This window comes from Acanthopagrus latus, chromosome 8 (assembly GCF_904848185.1).
Source record: "Acanthopagrus latus isolate v.2019 chromosome 8, fAcaLat1.1, whole genome shotgun sequence".
NCBI classification, from domain to species: domain Eukaryota; kingdom Metazoa; phylum Chordata; class Actinopteri; order Spariformes; family Sparidae; genus Acanthopagrus; species Acanthopagrus latus.
This window is the reverse complement of record NC_051046.1, coordinates 7,889,332-7,909,393: the sequence shown is the minus strand read 5'-3', so window position 1 is coordinate 7,909,393 and position 20,062 is coordinate 7,889,332. Positions and strand designations below refer to the sequence as shown.

Here is a 20,062-nt window from a genome sequence, read left to right as displayed (position 1 = left end):
TTATCTGAAACCACTTATCCTTTTCAAGGTCACGGGGGAACTGCAGCCGTTCCCAGCTGACGTTGGAGAGACATCCTGGATAATTTTTCTCTTCAGTCGCATATACCACTAACATTGTAGTGATACAAAGTGGGTCATAAGTTGACAGAGTTGGCAGATGCCGCCTGTTTGAAGGTCTGTTGTATGGGACTTAGTGGCAACTAGCAGTGTGGTTGCAGCTTGAAACCAAATCCTCGCCTCCGATCCCGCCTCTCTAGAGCCAGTGTTTGCTGTGTCCATTCTGGGCTACTGTAGACACATGGTGGGCTACATGGACCAGGACCAACTCACTCTGCAGATATCAAAGGCTCATCCTGAGCTTATGAAAATGTAACAATTCTTATTTTACACAAAACTTAAGAATATATATTTATTCTCTAGACCTTATCTGGACCTTATCAGGTTATCTTTTTTTTGCATTTTCTAAATGTATTTAAGCAGTTTAATCCAGGAAGTGACTACAACTTTCAAGCAAACTCTGACACACTGTCTAACTTAAAGATACCTTTTAAAGATACCTTTATCCGTGATGCTGTACCAGACCTTCGTCAGGCATTATTTCTTCTTTTGCCTGATGAAGGTCAAGGACTGAAATGTTGAACAGTGTATTGTTGCAACTTTTGGTCAACTTGTTCTTCTCCTACGCACCTGGATCATGAAATGGGTAAATACAACTCTCAGATAAAAGTTTTAAAGTCAAAACTTGATGCTCTCACAAAGTGTGAATACCCCAAAAAGTACAAGCTTCTCTAAACTGTTAAACACATGACTTCATTTAATGTACTCTTCATTACAACTTCTGATGCTACACTTTAACATCATGGTGAGCATTCATCAAGACAAGCAGGGAGCATGAGCGGTTTGCAGCGGAGCGCCCTCTAAATCCACGCTGAGCGGTGAACACCCTCCATCTTAGCAGCCACACACCGCAGAGAGGCAGTTACAGTTGGATCTATATTTTTACACGGTGACACCCGCAGTGTGAAAAGCAGCCCGGCGGTGCTGTGATATAGTGCGCTGTACTAAAGATGTCCGAACGCAGGCCATCATTTAGAAGTATGGCGACAGCTGTTTGAATGTGGGCCATACAGTTTTATTGTGTTTGCTGTCATTCGTCATTTTCAGGGTACATTAAAGAGCTTTATGGTTACCTGTGTGGGAATCACAGCAGGAGAGGGGCTTAAGATAAGCCTGTGTATGAAGGTGTCCTCTAAAAACCATTCATACGCCACCAGACAGGGAAAGACACACAACCCGGTGAATAAGATGCACGACAACTTCACGTCGTCATCCACCTCCTTCTTTTAAATGTGTGTTCATTTGATCTCAGCGTAGGTTCTGTATGTTCTGATTTTTCTTGGGACACTCACAGTCCCTCCATGCTTGTTGACATGTCTAGTTGAGAACTAATTAATGATCCTTATCCCTAATCATTGATAAGTAACAACCATTGATAATTGGCTCCGCTCTGGTTGTTTTAGAGCACTACGAGCCTGGTGGCAGCTCATGTAATCGAGATTAGTTAATCAGTTCAAGTCTATCGGCACTAAAGCTTGGAGGCCTGCAAGTGTGTGTGTGCGTCCCAGGCAGAGTAGGAGCTCCCCTGGTGACCGGGCCTGGCTGACTGCCTTCTCGCTGGAGATCTTCACGATTACTGTTGGAAATTACTCACAGATTGCGCTGCATGCTGTACCCTTTGTGTTATGGTGCACAAGGCTCTCTCCCACATGAAAACCACAGGCATGTTAAAAAAAAAAAAAAGTCTTCTTTTTCTAAACAACTGACGACTGCGAATCTACTAATGGAACATTAATGCCCGAGTTTAGAAGGATTTCTGCTCTCTCACCTCATTTTCGCAGAGTCTTTCATCCTACTGGAGGCCATAACTTAACCTTCAGTGTTTTACCAACTGACAAACCTGAAGAAGATGGGACGGGGAATACGGACCCAACACTGTGAAGTGATATATTGGCCACTTACGTATCCCAAACACATCATGCACCAGTGAAAGTGTGCCCAATTTGTTAAGAGCTAATCCCTTTGAACGAGGGAAGGTTTTGCATCCTTGCTCCTCTTTGACTCCAGATAAGACGTCCTCCCTCCTCCAGCGTCCACCATCTTCCACTGTTTACATTTTAGCCACACTGTCACAATTCACGGGGGGGAATAATCAGCAGTATCCAAGATGGTGTATTCTCCTGAAAGCCACTCGCTGCTGATCTCACATTTCTGCAGCTTCCCACCTCATCCAGACTGAGCGGTTGATCCTCCTTAATGGAGGATCAACTGGATAACAACATTGTAGAAATGACTGAGGATTAAAGGGGCTATTCTTTGGTTCGCTTTATCGTGTCTCGCATTGCCAAAATCCTCTCCATTCACTCGCACTTCATATATCAAGGGGATACAGACAGGCACAACACAAAACAAGCAGCCATTTCATCAGGCGTTCACATGGGGAGGAAGATAATAAGCATGAGCGTGTTTTCCCATGTGCCTTGTGCACAACACTGTATATACATTCACACACATTCTGTGTATAAAGCTTGAAGCCAGAAAATTCACTTTAAAATGAAACCCTAGGTTTGTTCCACCAAACACTAAAATGAAACCAAACTACAGTATAATCACAGCTGCAGCTCAACCACGATTTTCATGTTGCTGTACGACTCTTCTGTATTCTGAGGCTCAGCGGACATTTTTTTTCTCTCGTCAAGGTTGAACTCGGCTCAACAATAGATGAGAGACAAATTTAAAATGTATTTTTGCTCCTGCCTCTAATTGGAAGAACGGAAGACTCGCTGGGCTGACGCGGTCTCTGCTCCTGATTTTTTAAATAACTTGGCAGCTGTGTTGGGAGCGTTGCCAAAATCTTCTCAAACTATTTGCCAAAAACTGTTTCTCAATTAACCTTCAACGAAAAGCAGACAGTGTTCTGGCAGTCAGCCGCACTCTCTCTTTAATTTAAGTCAAGGGTTTTCATTATAGTTAGTTAGTTGTTAGTTATAGTTGTGTTGTGATCACTGCTTCAGTCAGGCAGATTAACAGGAGTGAAGATATATTTCTCAAAGGTAAAAAGCAATTACGTTGTGCCACTTACGTTTAACCAGCCAACATGTTAAAGGGGTGAAGATGCCGAACATGAACTGCATCATCTCCAGTGTGACTCCACCTCTGTGCCCGTCTCTCTCCCTTATTTCCTTCCTCTCTAATTAAGACATAACCTCACTGCAAAAAATAATAAACATACTGTTGCTTTGCAGTTGCTTATTTTAAAGCCAACTGGATTAAATCACACCAAAAAAATGCTTAATATTGATTAATACACAAACGCAAATATAAGTATGTAATTGATTTTTTTTGTACTTTTGATACCTGAGTACATTTAATATCAGACACTTTAAGACTTTTACTCAAGTACCATTCATGTTGGTGACTTTCACTTTTGCTCAAGTATGACTATTGGGTAGTTTTTACGATGCAGCACACACACACACACACACACACACACACACACACACACACACACACACACACACACACACACACACACACACACACACACACACAGTGGTTAGCACAGCTCTCTGGAGAATGGGCAGGGATGGGGTGGATGCTGGACAGTGCACTGTTTTTACAAAATTTATGTCATTGGTGTTGCTCATCACTAATGCTTTTACAGTGTGTGTGTGTGTGTGTGTGTGTGTGTGTGTGTGTGTGTGTGTGTGTGTGTGTGTGTGTGTGTGTGTCTGTGTGAGTGTTTGGGAGTTGTCCTGAGGAAGTGCACACCCTGACATCGAATATCCCACTGGGTAGGGAGGACACCGTTTTAACCCGTTAACCTATAACCTAATCCTCTTAGTTACCTTCGAACTGGTCACATCTGCTGAAGACACACACCCAGCAGGAGCAGCAGGTTGGGTTAAACCACCACCAAGGCACACCAACACATATCCCATTTCTATTTCGGAGAGGATCTCTCTTCTGGGCCCGACAGCTCAGCTCTCATCTCAGCTGAACGCGCCCTCTGTGAGTACTTGGCTCTGACCTCTCCACAACTTCTGCTAAAGGAAACAAAAAATCTGTGCACACTTGGACGGACTCCTGTCTGTGCGTGCGCGAAGGACAACGCCAAAGAAATCTGTGTTTACTCCAGAATCACTGGGACCGCACGCTCCTGGTTAAAGGACAGACGGCCAAGGCATCCCACCCAGCAGGATCTGCAGCCTGAACCCAAATACAGCTGTTCTTTCCTCTCACCGGTGGCGCCCGTCGGGGAGTCTCAAAGGAGCAAACACCAGGTTCAAAAAGATGATCGGCCCTGGCCTCCTCCACACGCACAGATCCAAACAATCATTATAAGATTTCCTTAGTGCCAGGACACGCGCTTTGCTGATAAATTCAGTTTGAGTCACTCCCATTTATTGGAAAAGAAGTCATCCGAGGCTCTTAATCTCTCCACCCTATTATATTATAATATCCTTAGACTTATATCCAGGTGGCAGCTGGCGAAATTTTTCTTTTGCATTTTCATTATGTAAAAGTCATCTGTCAGATGGACGTGTCAAAGCACCCCGCTGGTGCACCGCACCGGTCTGTTCAAATAAACTAAAGTACAGATCCTCAGCTTGGAACAGTCGTATTGGTCTGATAAGGTTTTAACACAAAAAAGTATAATTACCACATTGAAATGACCCTCACGGAAAACTTTTCCATCAAAGTTTTCCATCAAGACATTGTACTTTAGATTCATTCTCCAGTCAGTGGCCTCGACAAAGACACTGGCTCACATCTGGAGCTGGAGCTGGTCCCCGGGCGATGTCGTCGGCTGACCACTGCTCCTCCGGGAGGTGCTAAATGCAGAACTACAGCCTGGAAGACCGTAAATGTGATAAAAATAAAGATTCTTCTTCTCCATCTTCTTCTAGTTCTTCTATTAAATCAAATCAAACTCAAATCAACCAGTGCACTGTGGCTTATGTTATCTATAACATTCCTGTCATGCTTCCACACCACTTTCTAATAAGACCTCCTTAATAAAGGGTTACAGACTGTAATTAATGGCTTTATTAAGGTTTGAACAGTAATCCAAATCCTCCTCTAGCATTACACTTTCTTTTTTTTCCATCTCTCATCAACCTCCAGGAAGAGGGCTGCAGAACATCTGGACCAGGATCCATTTATCAACAACTTCTAAACAACATTAACAACCGCAGACTTGACAGATTATCGTAAGCACGCCTTATTAATGCCTCTCTACCCGCATTTTACTGTAATCCCCTATATGCTTATCTCATTAGGACATATATCTACTTCTACTTTGTTGGTTTTTTTTGTGTAACATACACTGTTACAAAAACACAAGTGTGTTGGATGTGCTGTGACCTGGCTGGAGCAGATGCTGGGGGCCCCTCCCCTCCAGCAGCAGCAGCGTTCAATTGGGAGTTTGCCACCGGTGAGCTGCCACTCAGCTAACCAGCCATCCAACACACACACACACACACACACACACACACACACACACACACACACACAGAGAGAGACACATAGACACACACAGAGTGCACCGAGAGTTCAAGAGCGCCAGTGTGTGTTTAACTGCAATTAAGGGGAGTGGAAATATCTGGGGGAAGTATTCAGTTTATCCATCCGCTGTATAGGTTCTGGTCGGGACGCGGGTTGCGCAAGTGTCACAGCGCTGTCCGCTTCTCTCTGCGCGTCCGGCGAACAGAGCAGAGAGGCGCTGCTGCCCACAGCATGAGAGCAGGCTGCGCAGGTAAGAGCCAACTCACTCACTGCGATCTGCTGCATTCATGAACCGAGATTACTAAATGTTAGCGGCAGTTTGTTTTTTCGTCTCTTGTATCTTTTTCCACAAATACTGTCTTGAATATTGGGATGTTAAGTGTAACCGAAGAAGTTCAGAGGACAGGCTGAGACGCGCGAGAAGTTAAACACGAGATGATGCTAAATAAAGTGTTACATCTTCACCAGCTGCGTCTCAAACCTCTCCAGTGTTAGTTATACAGCCCTTGGAGACGGTTTGTTGCAGATTTACGCGTCTCTTTACGCATGCGTCCATCTGTGGTGTTTTTAATATTTCAACTTTCTCCCACTTGAAGTTGTGGAAAAGTTTTTTTTTTTTTCAAAAAAATCACAATACAAACTGCATGTTTCTTCAATACAAAGTTATTAGTCATCTTAAACAGCTTTTCTCGAGCTTTCACTTTACAAAAAAGGATTGCGAAACGATTTTAATGATCATATGAAGAATGTGGTCAAACCCATTAAGGGAGTGAAATCCACTAGAATCACTGGAATTGTAAACATGCACAGTCTCTGTGCAAACACTAAATGGATGATAGTGATAGTGTCAGAGTGAATAAAACCACATCAGTTATGATTCATCTATTAAAAGTGGACCTCACTTGTGCTCTGTGCAGGACAAACTCTACACTAAACTCATTTCTCATGTCGGTTTGCACCAACTGGACAATTTCTCATACAATTACACTGCTCATATTGTACAATGTTATGTATATATGAGTCTATTATATCCCCTACCTTTGTATTATAATGTTATTATTGTTTATTCTAATATTACTGTCCTGTTGCTGCTGCATGCAGTGCAGCTGAAAACCCAAGTCACAGCACATAACTGTTTTATTTTACACTGCTGAGAGATTCATAGAGTTGCAGAGGTATAAAGTAGTTTATATTGGGGGGAGGAAAGGGGGTCCAAGTCCCCTCAAATTGGATGTGACTCGGACTGCTTAATCAGCCGAGTCCTCATTCTGCGTATCCACTCTGCAGATCTACAGCACATTCAACATGTCGACGGTGAACCTACTTGTTTTTTATTTTTACTTGCGGCGCTCACTGCAGCGTTTCTGTCGCCTTACTGTGCCGGGACATTAACAGTCCTGCGGTGGGTTTAATAGTGTTCTTCGTTCCCCCTGCCTGCAGGTTTAACAGTCTCAAGGACCCGCTCTCCACTTACCGCGGTTCCAAAAGGTTTATCTAACTCCTTACAAGGAGCTTTGGGTTGAGAGGGTGCTGTGAGGGAGAGAGAGAGGGGAGGCAGAGAGATGGGAGTTGTGTGGATATTGATTTCTCTGGCTGTGTTTCAAGGCTTTTGATCATCAGTATGACTGAGGTGAATAAATTACACCCGCTACAGCTTAGTTTTAATTTTACAGCTGCTGTATTTTATTTAGTCTTTGTGTGTCAGATATCCTCGTTAGTTTTTATCATCCTCAGCCGACCTCCTCTTGTTTTTCAGTTAAGGTGAAGTTGACTGAAAGGTTCGTCTTAGTCAAGAAACCTGTAACTATTTTCGTCAAGTAGGAGTCAATAAAAAATATTTGATATACTCTTGTCTTTAGTCAGTTGAGTCCTCTTAAGTCATCAGGTTGCACAGAATTTTTTCTCCGTCAACCCAGTCTTCAGCTCTGGGTGCCAGGGTCTGTCACCGGATTGGAACATATTTGATTGCTCACTTATTAATTTTGGTTTCTTTTCACATTTCTGGTTAAGTTTCGTTTGGTTTAGACGACAAAGTTCTGTTTAGGAAAACTTGATTCTGGTTAATATAGACACTTTCACAATGATTAACATGCGTTGGAAATGATAGATTCTCCGATGTGCAGATTTTTCCTGTCTTTTTCCCTGAGTGACTAAACTATGACATTAAAAAGACATAATTGGTCAGTTTCATTGACTCTTGTTAAGGATGTTTGAGGACCAGTAACAACACGACGCTATCAGAAACAAATCAGGTGAAGTTTTCTTCTTTGAACCTACATTTAGGCCTAAAATGTGTTCATACTGACACATGCACAGTTTAAATATGTCTTCGTCTCTTCTTTGTTGTGGAAAAATATAACATATAAAGTCAGAGTTGTTCCTAACAAAACCCTCCTTTAAACATTGTACAGTTCTTAAGTCGCTGAGGATGTGTGTGTGCCAGACATAGTTAATGGAGTGTGCTATATGTACAGGCAGAAACAGGTTCAGTCGGGCTGCAGATGGGGCTGACTGAGAACTGCTGCTGAAATCACAGCCCGGAGACGTATACTTGTGAGTGCACTTCCGAAACCCATGCTTTGCAGATTAAACTGTATCATCACTCATTTATGTGAGTGCTGTGGTGGAGGCTGTGATTAGGAGAGTGGATTTGATAATATGTTATAATGTGAGACTGGTTGAAGGGCTTTTCAGCGGGCTGTTAGGGCTCCTTTGTTCGCCGTATCGATCAATTCAGACCCATGCTGTACTAACCCCCGAGCCTCATGGCTGCCTTTACTCGCTCAGGTTCTGTTTGGCGTGCCTGGACTGATCCGGCATTGCTCTAAAAATCACAGCGCCGGTGTTCAGCTGTGTTTTGAATGGCCTACAGCACCATTCCTGCGCTCCGTGACAACAACGCGCGGCTCATGTGCCGAGGCTTTTTCCTGGACGGTGATGAAAACTGAACACTGAGAGAGTTCTTTCTCAAAACTCAACAGGTTTTCGGGGTGCAAAGTGTTATTAAAACATACTTGTAGCCATGCTGCGTGCTAGTTTCACCTTATATGGCGATGCTTCTGGAATCCCTTAGCGCAGACGGACAAAACAGCCGGGGCACCTTTACTGCAGTTAGTGTGTTTCAGAGAGTCTACGATGGCTAGGTGCCAACGACTCGCAGACAGACGACCCGGCTGGGTGAGCCTTTCCTCTGCACTGTGCTACACTGCACTGGAGCCAGTGTGAATGACCGGTACCACATTACGAAAGCCTTTCCCGGGTCGGAGAAGGAACAATAGAGCTGCTGCCCACATTTGTAGAAGGCTTAAAATGCTCTTGAGAAGAGTCGGTGCATAGCACACATGGGTGTACCACTGTGTCCCCGGGACATCCAGAGACAAGTGAGAGCACTTACAACTGTCAGTTTTCATGCCCCATTGCTCCCATCTGCCTACCTCAGGCTGGTATTAGCTTACACGCACATATGCTCATACAGGCAGACTCTCATACACATTCAGAGCAGTGCAGGCGAGTCATGCCCTGGTCAGCACGTGTTGGGTTACTTGTTTTGTTGTCCCTGTCGGCATGTTTATCTATATGGCGTTGTCTCGGTTACACGGCTGCCGCTCTGTTTTGAACAGCCTCTGGACTTTGTTTCCACTTGTTGTTTTTCCGTTTCCTTCTCTTCTCCTCTATTGAAAGGAGTTAAAGCGCGGATCCAGTTTCGTTTCCCACGCCCACTTTCCCACCTTTTCCATTCACCTTCGGTGTGACGGCGGGCCTGAGCCGGCACTGTCGCAGCCGCGTATGGTTCAGTGGTCTAGCTGTGGGCCACGTCTCCCAGAAACTGGAGGATTAAACGGCGAAAGTTTTAACATTAAGCGAGTCTCCAACAAAGGCAGCACCAGCACCTCTGTCTGTCTTCGGTGTATTCGGTTACCATACCAGCAGTTGCGCAGAGTATTCCCTTACTGGCGTTTTCAGATAACAGCTTGGGGAGGGGACGAAACGTGGACAGGCAGGACCTCAGGGCAGGAATTTTATCCATCTCCCTTCGGTTTATCCCCGCAGACAACAACGGAAGGAATTCCACAGGAATGTCCTCTCGTCTGGGCACCGCCATTCACTGATTTCATGCAAAGCGTGGTTGTCATGGGACAGCCGTCATTTTTAATGCGGTGTTGTGAATGTGTTTATGTGATGCAAAACAGGGAGCGAAAACCCCATACAAGCACTCGTAGGAGGGCCGTGGAGCTGACTGTCAGGAGTCCACTGTTGTTTGGTTGTGTGAGAGGGGCTTTCTGCAATCAGGCGGCCCGTGGAGTTCTGATTTATTGGATTTATTAGAAGGCGGAGCGCTGCAGGAAACACAGACTTTCCTAATGGCGAGGGATCAAATGCTCCTTGCTCTAGTCCTCAGAGAGGGATCAGATATCCTTACCTAGCATGCTCTGTACCGTGCATTTATTCATTACTTCAGGGTTAGTGGCTGTGGCGTTTTCAGCTTCAAAGCCCATATCTGTCTTTATCACCATGTTTGCATGATTAAATTCGGTTCGTAAGGGGATATTTTGGCAATTTATTTTGCTTTGGTTTTTTGGAGTGATATGTAATTTCCCAGGAGATACACACATGCTGCGCTGATAGTGTTTCACCCAGATAAGGTGGAGTAATGTTTGTGTTTAAAATCTAAAATGAATCACAGCTTGCTGCCTTGGTGTTTACTTTATGACCTGGGTAAACAAATTACTGAAAAGAACATCAGTAAGTGATAATATAAGAGCTGCCAAAAAGGCTTTTTTAATGTGTAGGTTGAGTTTTTTAAAAATGTTTTTTATCTCAGTCCAGAACAATCTTACATGGCCGCGAGGATCACATGTTTCATATTTACTTGCTCTCTGGCAACAGTTAATTCTCAGTGTACAGTTAAACACGGTGAGATCCGGAGCAAGTGTGTGTAGTGTTAACGCCGTCAAGGCAAAACAGTTTAGACAGGAGTCAGAACATATAGACGTTGGACCCGTCAGATCAATATTGCTTGTGTTTATTAGTGGACTTTGGACCCGGAGCTGACAGTGCTGCTTTGCTTTGTTTCATCATGGAGTCTTTCAGCTTGTTATGCGAAGTTAAATATATGATCCTGTCTCTAAAATATACAGCACATCACAGTGCCAGGACTTAAGGAAAAAAGAATGGTGCTTGTCTGTATTTGAAAAGTGTTGTGTTTCCCCTTTATCGCCGCCTTTAACTGGAGTTTATAACTCTCAGAACAACTTTACAGTGTAATGCTCCTTGTGTCTGCTTCATGGTTTGTGTTTTCACCAAACACAAATGGTGTGTGACCCGCGGTGGCTGTCCTGTATTTTCCCTCTACGAGACGTGAACTCGCGCAGACTCACTGGGGAGTTGCATGCTTGCTTAAATGCAAAAAAAAAAGATGATTGACTGTTGCCAAGAAAAACATCTAATGTCTTGAGAGCTAGAAACAATTACCTATGTTGTTCTGCCAGGTCAGTGCCTGTGGTTGGGGAATAAAGACAAATAGCGGTACTAATGCACTCTGTCCTGTGGAGATGGAGGGCTTTGATAAGAGTGGACTCTACAGGGCACCTGGGTGTTGCTAAATGCCTCATTAGGGGTGGTCTCTGTGTGAGAATGCCCGTGGCAAGAGCACTTCTTCACCATCTGCTCCTGCCCTCATGTTCGTTGACGACTTCTAAGTGAAATGCGACGTCTTTGAAAAAGTCCAGCTGCTTTTGATTTCTTATGGCAACTTTAATTTGTATCAATTTTGGACCGTTGTTAATTAATAGCCGCTCGTGAACGGATATTTCATGGCGCGCCGCATTTGATGTTGAGCCCAAAGCCCCTGTATTTTGAAGAGGTGACATATTTAACGTGCTATATGTTGGTCTGAGATCAGAAGCCGGCAGCACCATGTTGGCCAGCTAGCTTTAAATCTGTCACCAGCGCCATCAGGATTGTTTCCCATCACCCCCTGCTACGTGTGCCGGCCATGCTGCCAAAGACAACAGGGACTCTGGCGGCCAGGAAACAGGGGTGTTAGCTTAACCCACATGGCACAAGTTGTCTGTTTCTTCTCTTCCTCACCTCTCCCTCTCTTTTCCCTCTATCTCCCTTGTTCACTCTTTCCGAATTATTGACTGAATGGCGAAGCATATTTCGCCTTTCAATCTCCTGTTGTCATCCGTCTTAACAGATGGGGGGTTCTTAATGCCCCTCTTGTCACACTTGAGCTTACTGCTTTGTTTGCGCTGTATCCTCCTCGAGGAGTGCTTCACAGGCCCGCGCCGCTGACAGATGTGGGCACTCGAGCGGCGCAGAGAGATACATTACCCGAACGCGACTCACATGGGTGAAATCATGTCACTGTGCCCCTGCAGATACCGCAGGGAGGATGAGCCCCACCACCAGCACTATCGCTGTCGCTCAGGAGGAATGCATAGACTGCACGGATTTAAACCCCGCTCGCTCTCTTCTCTGATTGCCCATCCATCACACACAGCTCCATATCTGTATTTCTAACCCCGAAGGTGTGAAGGTGCCTCAATTTGTCATCTTATTTAAACAGCAGCCTGTTTATCGGCGCCTAATCCTCTCTAGTTTAAAGCTACAGGGTGCTTGGATGGGTGCCACTCTGCCCCGATTCTCAGTAATGAACTCGATTTTCAAACAGCACATGACAAAACCGGACGGGGAATAATAAATGAAGTGAAATGAGGTGTACATTTACAGCTTGTACCTGTCTGCCAGCACGGTTGTTTTTGCATTTAATCAAAGCAATAATGAATGCACATGCTCAGAATGTCGCCTTGTATCATTTCCCGGGCGCCACAGAGGCAACATTTGTCCCAAACAGTGACCGTGTCTTCACCGCAACACGCTTAGTTCCAGCATGAGAGATATGTGAGAGTGTGTGTGTGGCACACTGGATCTATTAATCTAGGCTGACACTGTTTATGTTGTCACAAGACAGGTTGATATGTGTTATCTGACATGGGGGTGGAAGGAAAGTAATGAGGGAGAAGTAGCAACAAGGGGGGGGGTGAGCATTCTTTTGATGCATTCATTAATTTCTTCATCGATTTCCTGGTTAATTATTCGCTAGACGGCGGTGGAATGTGCAGGAATGCAGGTTTGAAAACACTGTTGGCACTCAGTCGGTACTCGTGTAGGGTGATGCTATAATAAGGTTATCATGAGGTAAAGATGCATTGCAAGTAACAACTTGGCACGATGCACCATTGGCACAAACACACCGCTAATAGGCGTGTAATTGTGCTGATTAACACCTGATTCAGACTAAATCAGGAGCAATTGATTAAAATGAGTACCCAGAATGAGGATTCATTTCCTGCAAATCACTGGGTATTAGTTGCTTGGATTAGTATTTTAGCTTTTGTGATTTTGAAATGCCAGATAATCCTTTTTGAAGTAAAGCTTTTTAATTATTTGTTCATTAAGGCCTCACTTCCAGTTTCTTGGAAACTATGCCTCTCATGCAAACCGTGGAAGAAACATGTAATATGTAACATTTCTGCTGTAAAAGTGTCTGAAATTAACTTTGTTGTGCTGTGTTTCCCCGAATGTTTCCAACAATGGATAAACCCAGAGAGAGTCAAAGTCTTACTCTAGTTAACGGTTCATTTCATTTGCCCGCCTGCTGTCACAGCTTCCAGGGAAACAGGAAGATGATGCGTCAGACAGTCGGGGAGGAATTCGGAATATGTGACTAATCTAATGTGAATAAAGACCTTAAAGCATTACCTCATCCATGAACAATTCCATCTAGAGTCACATAACCTGTTTTTCACTGGTTGTTTAACACTGAAGAAAACAACTCCCATCATCCCACACTACCAACGTCTTTTGTCTTGTTTTGACTGAGAGACCTCTAGTGGCAGAATTAGATTCTGTCCAATTATAAGGTCCAGTGTGTAGGATCCATCTAGCGGTGAGTTACAGATTGCGACCAACTGAACACCCCTCACCAAGGCTTTAGAAGGCTCATTCTAAGGTTACCAAAACACAACAGTTATTAGTTTCAGATGAATTTACACTGACGAAACCATCATTTCGAATGTTATTTTCCATTTAAGCCCCTAAATCTCAAACACTGGACAAGGGTCAGCGTAGCTTCATGCAGGCTCATTTCAGTAGCATGTTTGAAGCAATGTAGCTACACACACATCACATGTTGGTGCTATTGGAAAGTAGGATTAATGCAAAACTTTTCACTCCCAGCTGGACGTCCATCATCCCAAAATAATCGCAATCGGAAACTTTGTCACATTCTGTATGTTTCCAACGTGCAATTGTGTCAGGTTCCCTACTAAAAATAACCAAACACATGTCAAGCGTCTTCCACTTTACTTTGTCCCGTGTTCAATAAGCGCACATCGCTCAAGCTCTCCTCGCTTGTTAGCGACGGACTGTTCCCATGACTGTTCCCTCATACGTCTCACTTTGCACTGAGTGCGAACCAGTGTCCGTGCCTCAGGCCTCCTTAATGCGCTGTCAAGTCCCAGACAGGACACAGGCCATTTTTTTTACAGGCCATAAAGGAGGAGCTGACAGGGTCATCAGCCAACGCTTAAACTATTGGCGAGTATCATTTAAGCTGAAGAATTAAACAAGTTATCAAAGTCAAAAGAAGAATGGGGGAGAGTGAGAAACTGGAAGGGGCGTGGCGGAGCGAAAGAAGGTTAGAATGCGACTGTTTTGTCCGCATGACCTTTGTTGTGGGCAAACAGATTTAGAGGCGACACAAAGGGAAGGCCAGTGACGGGCAACAGCTGATGTAGGACGGGTAAAGAGAAGGGGACATGCCTGCAGGGATCCATGGTGAAACAGCTGAATAGCTCCAGCAGAAACCTGTGTACATATCCTGCATGCAGTTGAGATGAGACTGCACACACACACACACACACACACACACACACACACACTCTTATGATTGCTCCTCCCTAGCTTGACTCTTCTCTCCGGTCTCCCTCCAGGGTTGCAGAAAAGGACTGAGTGAAAAACAGAACGAGACCTCTCCTCCACACGCCATGAAGACGGAGGGCTCTGTAAATCAGAGTGTGAATGAAGCCGGGGCTCTGCGCTGCGTGCCTGGCAGTAATTATGGCAGCGCAGGGAAGAGGATTAAGGTACGAGCCCATCCCGGGGTCCCATTAGTGGGATTGATGTTGTTGGCCACCCTCCCTTTTGGAGCGAGCATCAAACAGAGTGTCCCCAGGGTCAAACTCAGCCACAGAGGTAAGAACTTGAAATGTTGATTTTGATTAGTTTGATTAGATATTTACATTGACTTTGATAATTCCGTATTTTTACAGTATGTGACTGAAAAGCAAAATTAGGCCTGTGTAATTTTGGATATTTTATCTCATGCCAACAACCAACATAAATTTTTCCACCCATTTTTGTCTGGTAGCACTTAGCTGTTCCTTGTGCATCTTGTCCTTATTTCTCTTGTAACTTTTTTTTGCACTCACAGTCGAGAGAAAAAGTGAAAAGAGAGATTGGTAGACTCAGCCGCCCCGTTAAAGTAAATGGCCTTAGAAACATCACCGTAAAGTTTAGTGAGAGATTTAAGACTCGCTGACTGATCCATGAGTCCGCTTCGTAATTCGTCATGAGTCCTTATTTTGTAAACCTGCAGTCAGTTTTAATAAATACTGCATTGATGCTGTCCGGTCTTATATGTCTGATTCACATGTGGAACATACAGTACATGTCAGGCTGATGCTCTTGGTCCATAGGAGACTGTCGCTCAATCTCCTGTGTGTATATTAGCCGATCCCCGGCAATATGCAGTCTGTCCATGTGTTTAGTTTCGCGTCAACTGACTCTGTTTGCTTTGTGCCACCGGGGGGAAAGCTAAATTATTGCTCCCTCTAAAACCCATTCTAAACTCCGGCGCAAACTTTACTTCAAAGTCTCCATCCCTCATGCAATGTATCAGCTGCAAGAAACCACACAAATGAACTTCAGTCTTGCTCCATAAAATTGAATCCCCGCTGTGACCTAAAAGTAAACTCGCTCCGACTTCAACCTCCAAAAAGCTTTTTTTTTTTCTACTGGTGAAAGGCTTTCCAAAAGCCAGTATGGCTGGAAATAGATACGCATGCATGTCCTGAGTGTCCAACATAAATATATGTAAGTAGCTGCAGGAATAATGATTGCAAGGGACAGTGTTTACTCAGCAGTTAGGCTAGTATTTAGTTCTATGGTTTGTCTTATTTTATGTTTGTTCCAAACCAACCAGTTGATAAAATAAAGCAGTTCATCAGCCCGTAGATGATTGCATTTTAATGGGGCCATATATCTGAGATGACTTTTTTTCATACTTCATCGGGGTGTGTCTCCTCGAGCGCGGTCGACCAAACTTTACTGACCTCAGGTTAACAACAGCAGAGCAATGCCCATGTTTGGCCCTCTCAGTCCCGAATGAATGAAGCAAAGAAGACTCCATCAAAAGCAAAATCACCTCCAACCCAGTGCACACATCATGCACACAGCTTCACCGGCGTCACTATGTCATCAGTGCACACTCTTCAAAAGCAACACCACCCAGCACTGATGACTCTTCAAACATCACATCGCATCACCCCTCCCCGGTGAAAGGCCGGCTCCAGTGAGTGAAGGGTGAAGTGATCAAAGTGAAATCATCCCTGATTGAGCGAACACCTCCAAAACAACAGCCCCTCCGCTCCAAAACCTACGGACTCCCCCTCTGAAACTTCAGGCACAAGTTCAAGTTTCACCCAGAGTCAAAACATAGATGGTGTTGCTTTCTGGCAAAAGAGTCGAATCATCTGGTCATGATTTATTTGTTTTTCTGGCTTTGTCACATATTAAGATCGTTGTTTTGCCTTTGTTCCAAAAGTGTAACCAAAATGATTAAGTTCCACCACATGCATTCTGTCCACGTCTTGTTGCCTTTATTACTCATAAACCACAGTTTATTAGTCAAGACAATTTACAGGACATTTTTCTTCCACTTGTTGAAAGGCTCTGTACTGTACCTCCCTTTGGTGAACAAACTTGCTTAATATAATTTCAGTAAATTAAATCAGGCTGTCCTTGAGCTCTTTTAGTCTTTTTTTACTTAACATTTGATACTGACTGTGTCGTTGCTCTCTGTATCTTGAAACCTTCAATAGAACATCCTTCAATGCTTATTAATGGCAGAGAGAGGCTCTGATCATCCAACATTAAGCACCGCTAGCTTAAAAAGTAGAGTTCAATGATCAGCAGGTTACCTCGAATAAATGTTCTTTTAATTTGTGCTTAGATAATGTGACACTTGTCCCAGTGCCTCCATAATGCAGATTCATATACAGCATCCCTTACTAGGGTTGGGTCAATTTAAACATTTTCAAAATGGTTTGACATAAGTCTGGACAGGTAACACTGAAATTATCCACTAGATGTTGAGATGAGACTCAGCCGCTTCCAAGAGGAATAAAATGAGAGCTGATTAATGAGACTGTAGCACTACAGTCCATCAGGGCAACTGTAACCTATCATGTTTTCATTTCTCATAACAACTCAGCTTCTCTTAAAGTCCAACATCAAAATGATAAATGAATTATGACATGAGTCTCCCCCAATATGTTCCTGATGAAGTATAGAAATTAAGGGTAGACAGGCTTTTACCCTGAAAGGAATACAGGAAGTGTTGAGCCACATGCTGCTAGTTCTCTCCACTTAATGTTAACCCTGACAAATATTGTTTCAGTCGGTTGGCACAAAATCAAACCGCTTAAAGCTCTTGTACCATACCGGCAAAACCAGGAACCTACCCAACCATAACAGCAATCAATCTCCACTGAGGAATCTAAGCATTACTTCCCACCTTGTGTTAGATGATCTGCTGCACTTTGACAATGACGGACATCATAGATTTATAGAACTTAAATCTATTCTATCAGCAGAGCCTGAACCTGATGGCAGTGAGCCAGCATGGCGATGCCTTACTCAAATAAATGTGTGGATGAGAGTGCCCCAGAGCTCCAGCAGAGGAGCTAATCAGGAGTTGTTTAGGGGGTTTGAGAGCGCTCTTCTTTTGGGAAAGGTGTGCAGCACTACGCCATGCGGCAACAGCTAAGCAGGCTGTTTCAATGGGCTCATAGTGCTTTGTGTTTACAGAACAGATTAGCGTTAGCCAAGGGCTAGCGGGCCTAATCTCTCTGTAGGGTTTAGTCCGCTTGGGCCACGATGTGTGTGTAGGGGTGAGAGATATGAACATGTGGGGGTGCTGTGTGTGTGAGCTTGTGTATAGGAGGAGGTATTAAGCAGGATTGCGTGGTGTGGAGGGGTCTCAGAAGTTCAAATATTGAAGGTTGGCGACCTCTCCAATCCTTCACACCAAGAGGGTAATCACAATGTCAATCCTTTCAGAGTGACTCCCACAGGACTCCCCCGCATTGAGCCCGTGTTTATTCAAGGCATGTTGCTATACTGGTGCACTGAAAAGACCCTGGTGATTGAAGAGATTTCCTCAAATCAAGGAGATCAAGGACACAGTTCTGAGCTGAGAATGAAGTCAGTATTCAGCTCCCAGACACACATTATGCCTTTGAAATCCAAAGACGAACCAATATTAATGCAAATATTGTGTAAACAGTATATTTTAACTCTTTATTGTCACAGTCCATCACAAAATTATGCAAAAGCAGACAGGCAGTATAGCAAGCTTCATTGATAAGCTGATGACCAAAGTCCCAAATCCTAAAATTGAGAGTCCTAAAATCCAAAGAAGAAACAAATGGCAGGCAAAGGAAAGTCCAAGGAAACATCTGAAAAGTAAGCAAGACATACACAACTGAAGACAAAACTGAGGAACAAAGTGGGAACACAGGGAACACATGAGGAGCAGGCAGACTCAGACTTAAATACACAAAGGCTAATGAACAAATGAAACACAGGTGTAGACAGAAGACGGGTGGGAAAACAGACAAAGACAGGAAGTGGAAAGTAAAACATGACACTCAAGTGTACTGTCTACAAATAAAACAGATCCCCCAAATCCCAAACCATTGGGTTGTATGTCTGTCAACAGCAAGCCATCATCTAATGGGTGAGCAACAAGTCATCCAACTGCTCGTATGATCTCACCTCAGATTGCTCATGACAGGCATATGCTTCCCACAGCTCGTGTTCTCTGAAGAGGTTCAGGCGTCAGCAGAATGAGGTCTAGTCAGGAGAGATCCTTTTCAACAGCTGGATAGAAAGTGAGAGATAAATGAACTGAAAATACCGTGATTAAGATATCCGACAACACATCCCCCAAAGAGGCGTGCTGTCGACTTCTGTGCTACTGTATCTCTTCTCTATCAGCATGTGTGGCTAAGGTGTTGAACCACAGAGGATTAGGCAGCTTCAAGTCAAGCCAAGACACGTTTTTTCTCTTGGAGAGGAAACCCAGTGCTTGTTTTGGGGATTTCGGCATGAGTGAGTTGAAGAGAATAAATTCATCTTGACATCTTAATCCTGCTGAGATGTTTTTTTTTTCTTTTTCCCAACGTACTGTAATCCAATGCTAGATGGTGCGTTATGAAACATATGCCGGGATTCATTAATCTCTTTGTTTGTCTCCTTATCTTGTCTGTCTCTCTCTCTGCGGGCCAGAACTGCTGCAAGCCGGCAGTGTGTCTCTGTTCCTGGGCCCCTCCGATGGCCTCCACTCCCACTCGCTGCTGCTGGACGAGGAGAGAGGTCGTCTTCTGCTGGGAGCCAGGGATCACGTCTACCTGCTTGACCCCGACAATCTGGCCAGGGCCCCCAGAAAGGTACAGTATGTTTGTAAAGACCACAGATGCACAGATCAAAAATTAGTTTCGTGCAATAGATACACAGCCATTTTTTTTAGAACTTTTGTAGCTATTCAGGCCATTAATTATACTTGAGAGCTTGTTTAGTGGAGACGTTGAAGTGTTTACAGCCCTGTTAAGAGTCCCCGCACCTTCTGACAGGAGGAGAGTGCTGGAAGAAATTCAAGTTCGAACAGGAGATGGTGTCTCCCAATCCCCCAGACATGCAAACTCATGCTTGGAGTCACTCGAGACAACCTAATCACCTCTGTTATTTGCTGCGAACGGCTCATTATTGTGGAGAGAGAGTCATTTAGCCTCAGCTCGTGATGCTTATACCTGTCTTGCCATTAAGTGGGGTGATGTAAGGTATTATTTTTCCATTACCGTGCAGCTAAGCCGAAAATGCACTCAGCCGTGTATTGTTTTAGAGAAGAGCTCACCTTTCAGTCAACAGCGGCCCGACACTGTCTGTCTGCTGAGGTCAGGGACATCGCGGTGGAGGGCACGCGCACGAGTGTATACACACCTACGGAGCTCACGCTTGCACATACGCACGAAGACGGGGATGCATTTTGGACGAGTGCCACATGTTAAAGTTTGCAGACGTGAGTGTGTGTTTATGCAGCTGAGGCCGATATGCTGGTGGGACGACGGCGTGTTTATTTGATTTTTAT

The 20,062-nt window shown here is 44.3% G+C and overlaps 1 protein-coding gene across 2 annotated transcripts in view; it reads left to right on the top strand.

The window, feature by feature from the left end:
* The first annotated feature begins 5,470 nt into the window (after positions 1-5,470).
* Positions 5,471-20,062, top strand: part of sema3d (sema domain, immunoglobulin domain (Ig), short basic domain, secreted, (semaphorin) 3D) — a 35,467-nt gene continuing 20,875 nt past the window's right edge. The window contains exons 1-4 of one of the 2 annotated variants that reach the window (XM_037108276.1): positions 5,471-5,494; positions 5,700-5,815; positions 14,565-14,826; positions 19,204-19,364. In XM_037108276.1, the coding sequence (XP_036964171.1) occupies positions 14,619-14,826; positions 19,204-19,364 (369 nt within the window). In that variant the 5' untranslated portion in view covers positions 5,471-5,494; positions 5,700-5,815; positions 14,565-14,618. Of the gene's footprint in view, positions 5,495-5,699; positions 5,816-14,564; positions 14,827-19,005; positions 19,027-19,203; positions 19,365-20,062 lie in introns of those variants that run through there. The other variant, XM_037108277.1, reaches the window with a different exon arrangement.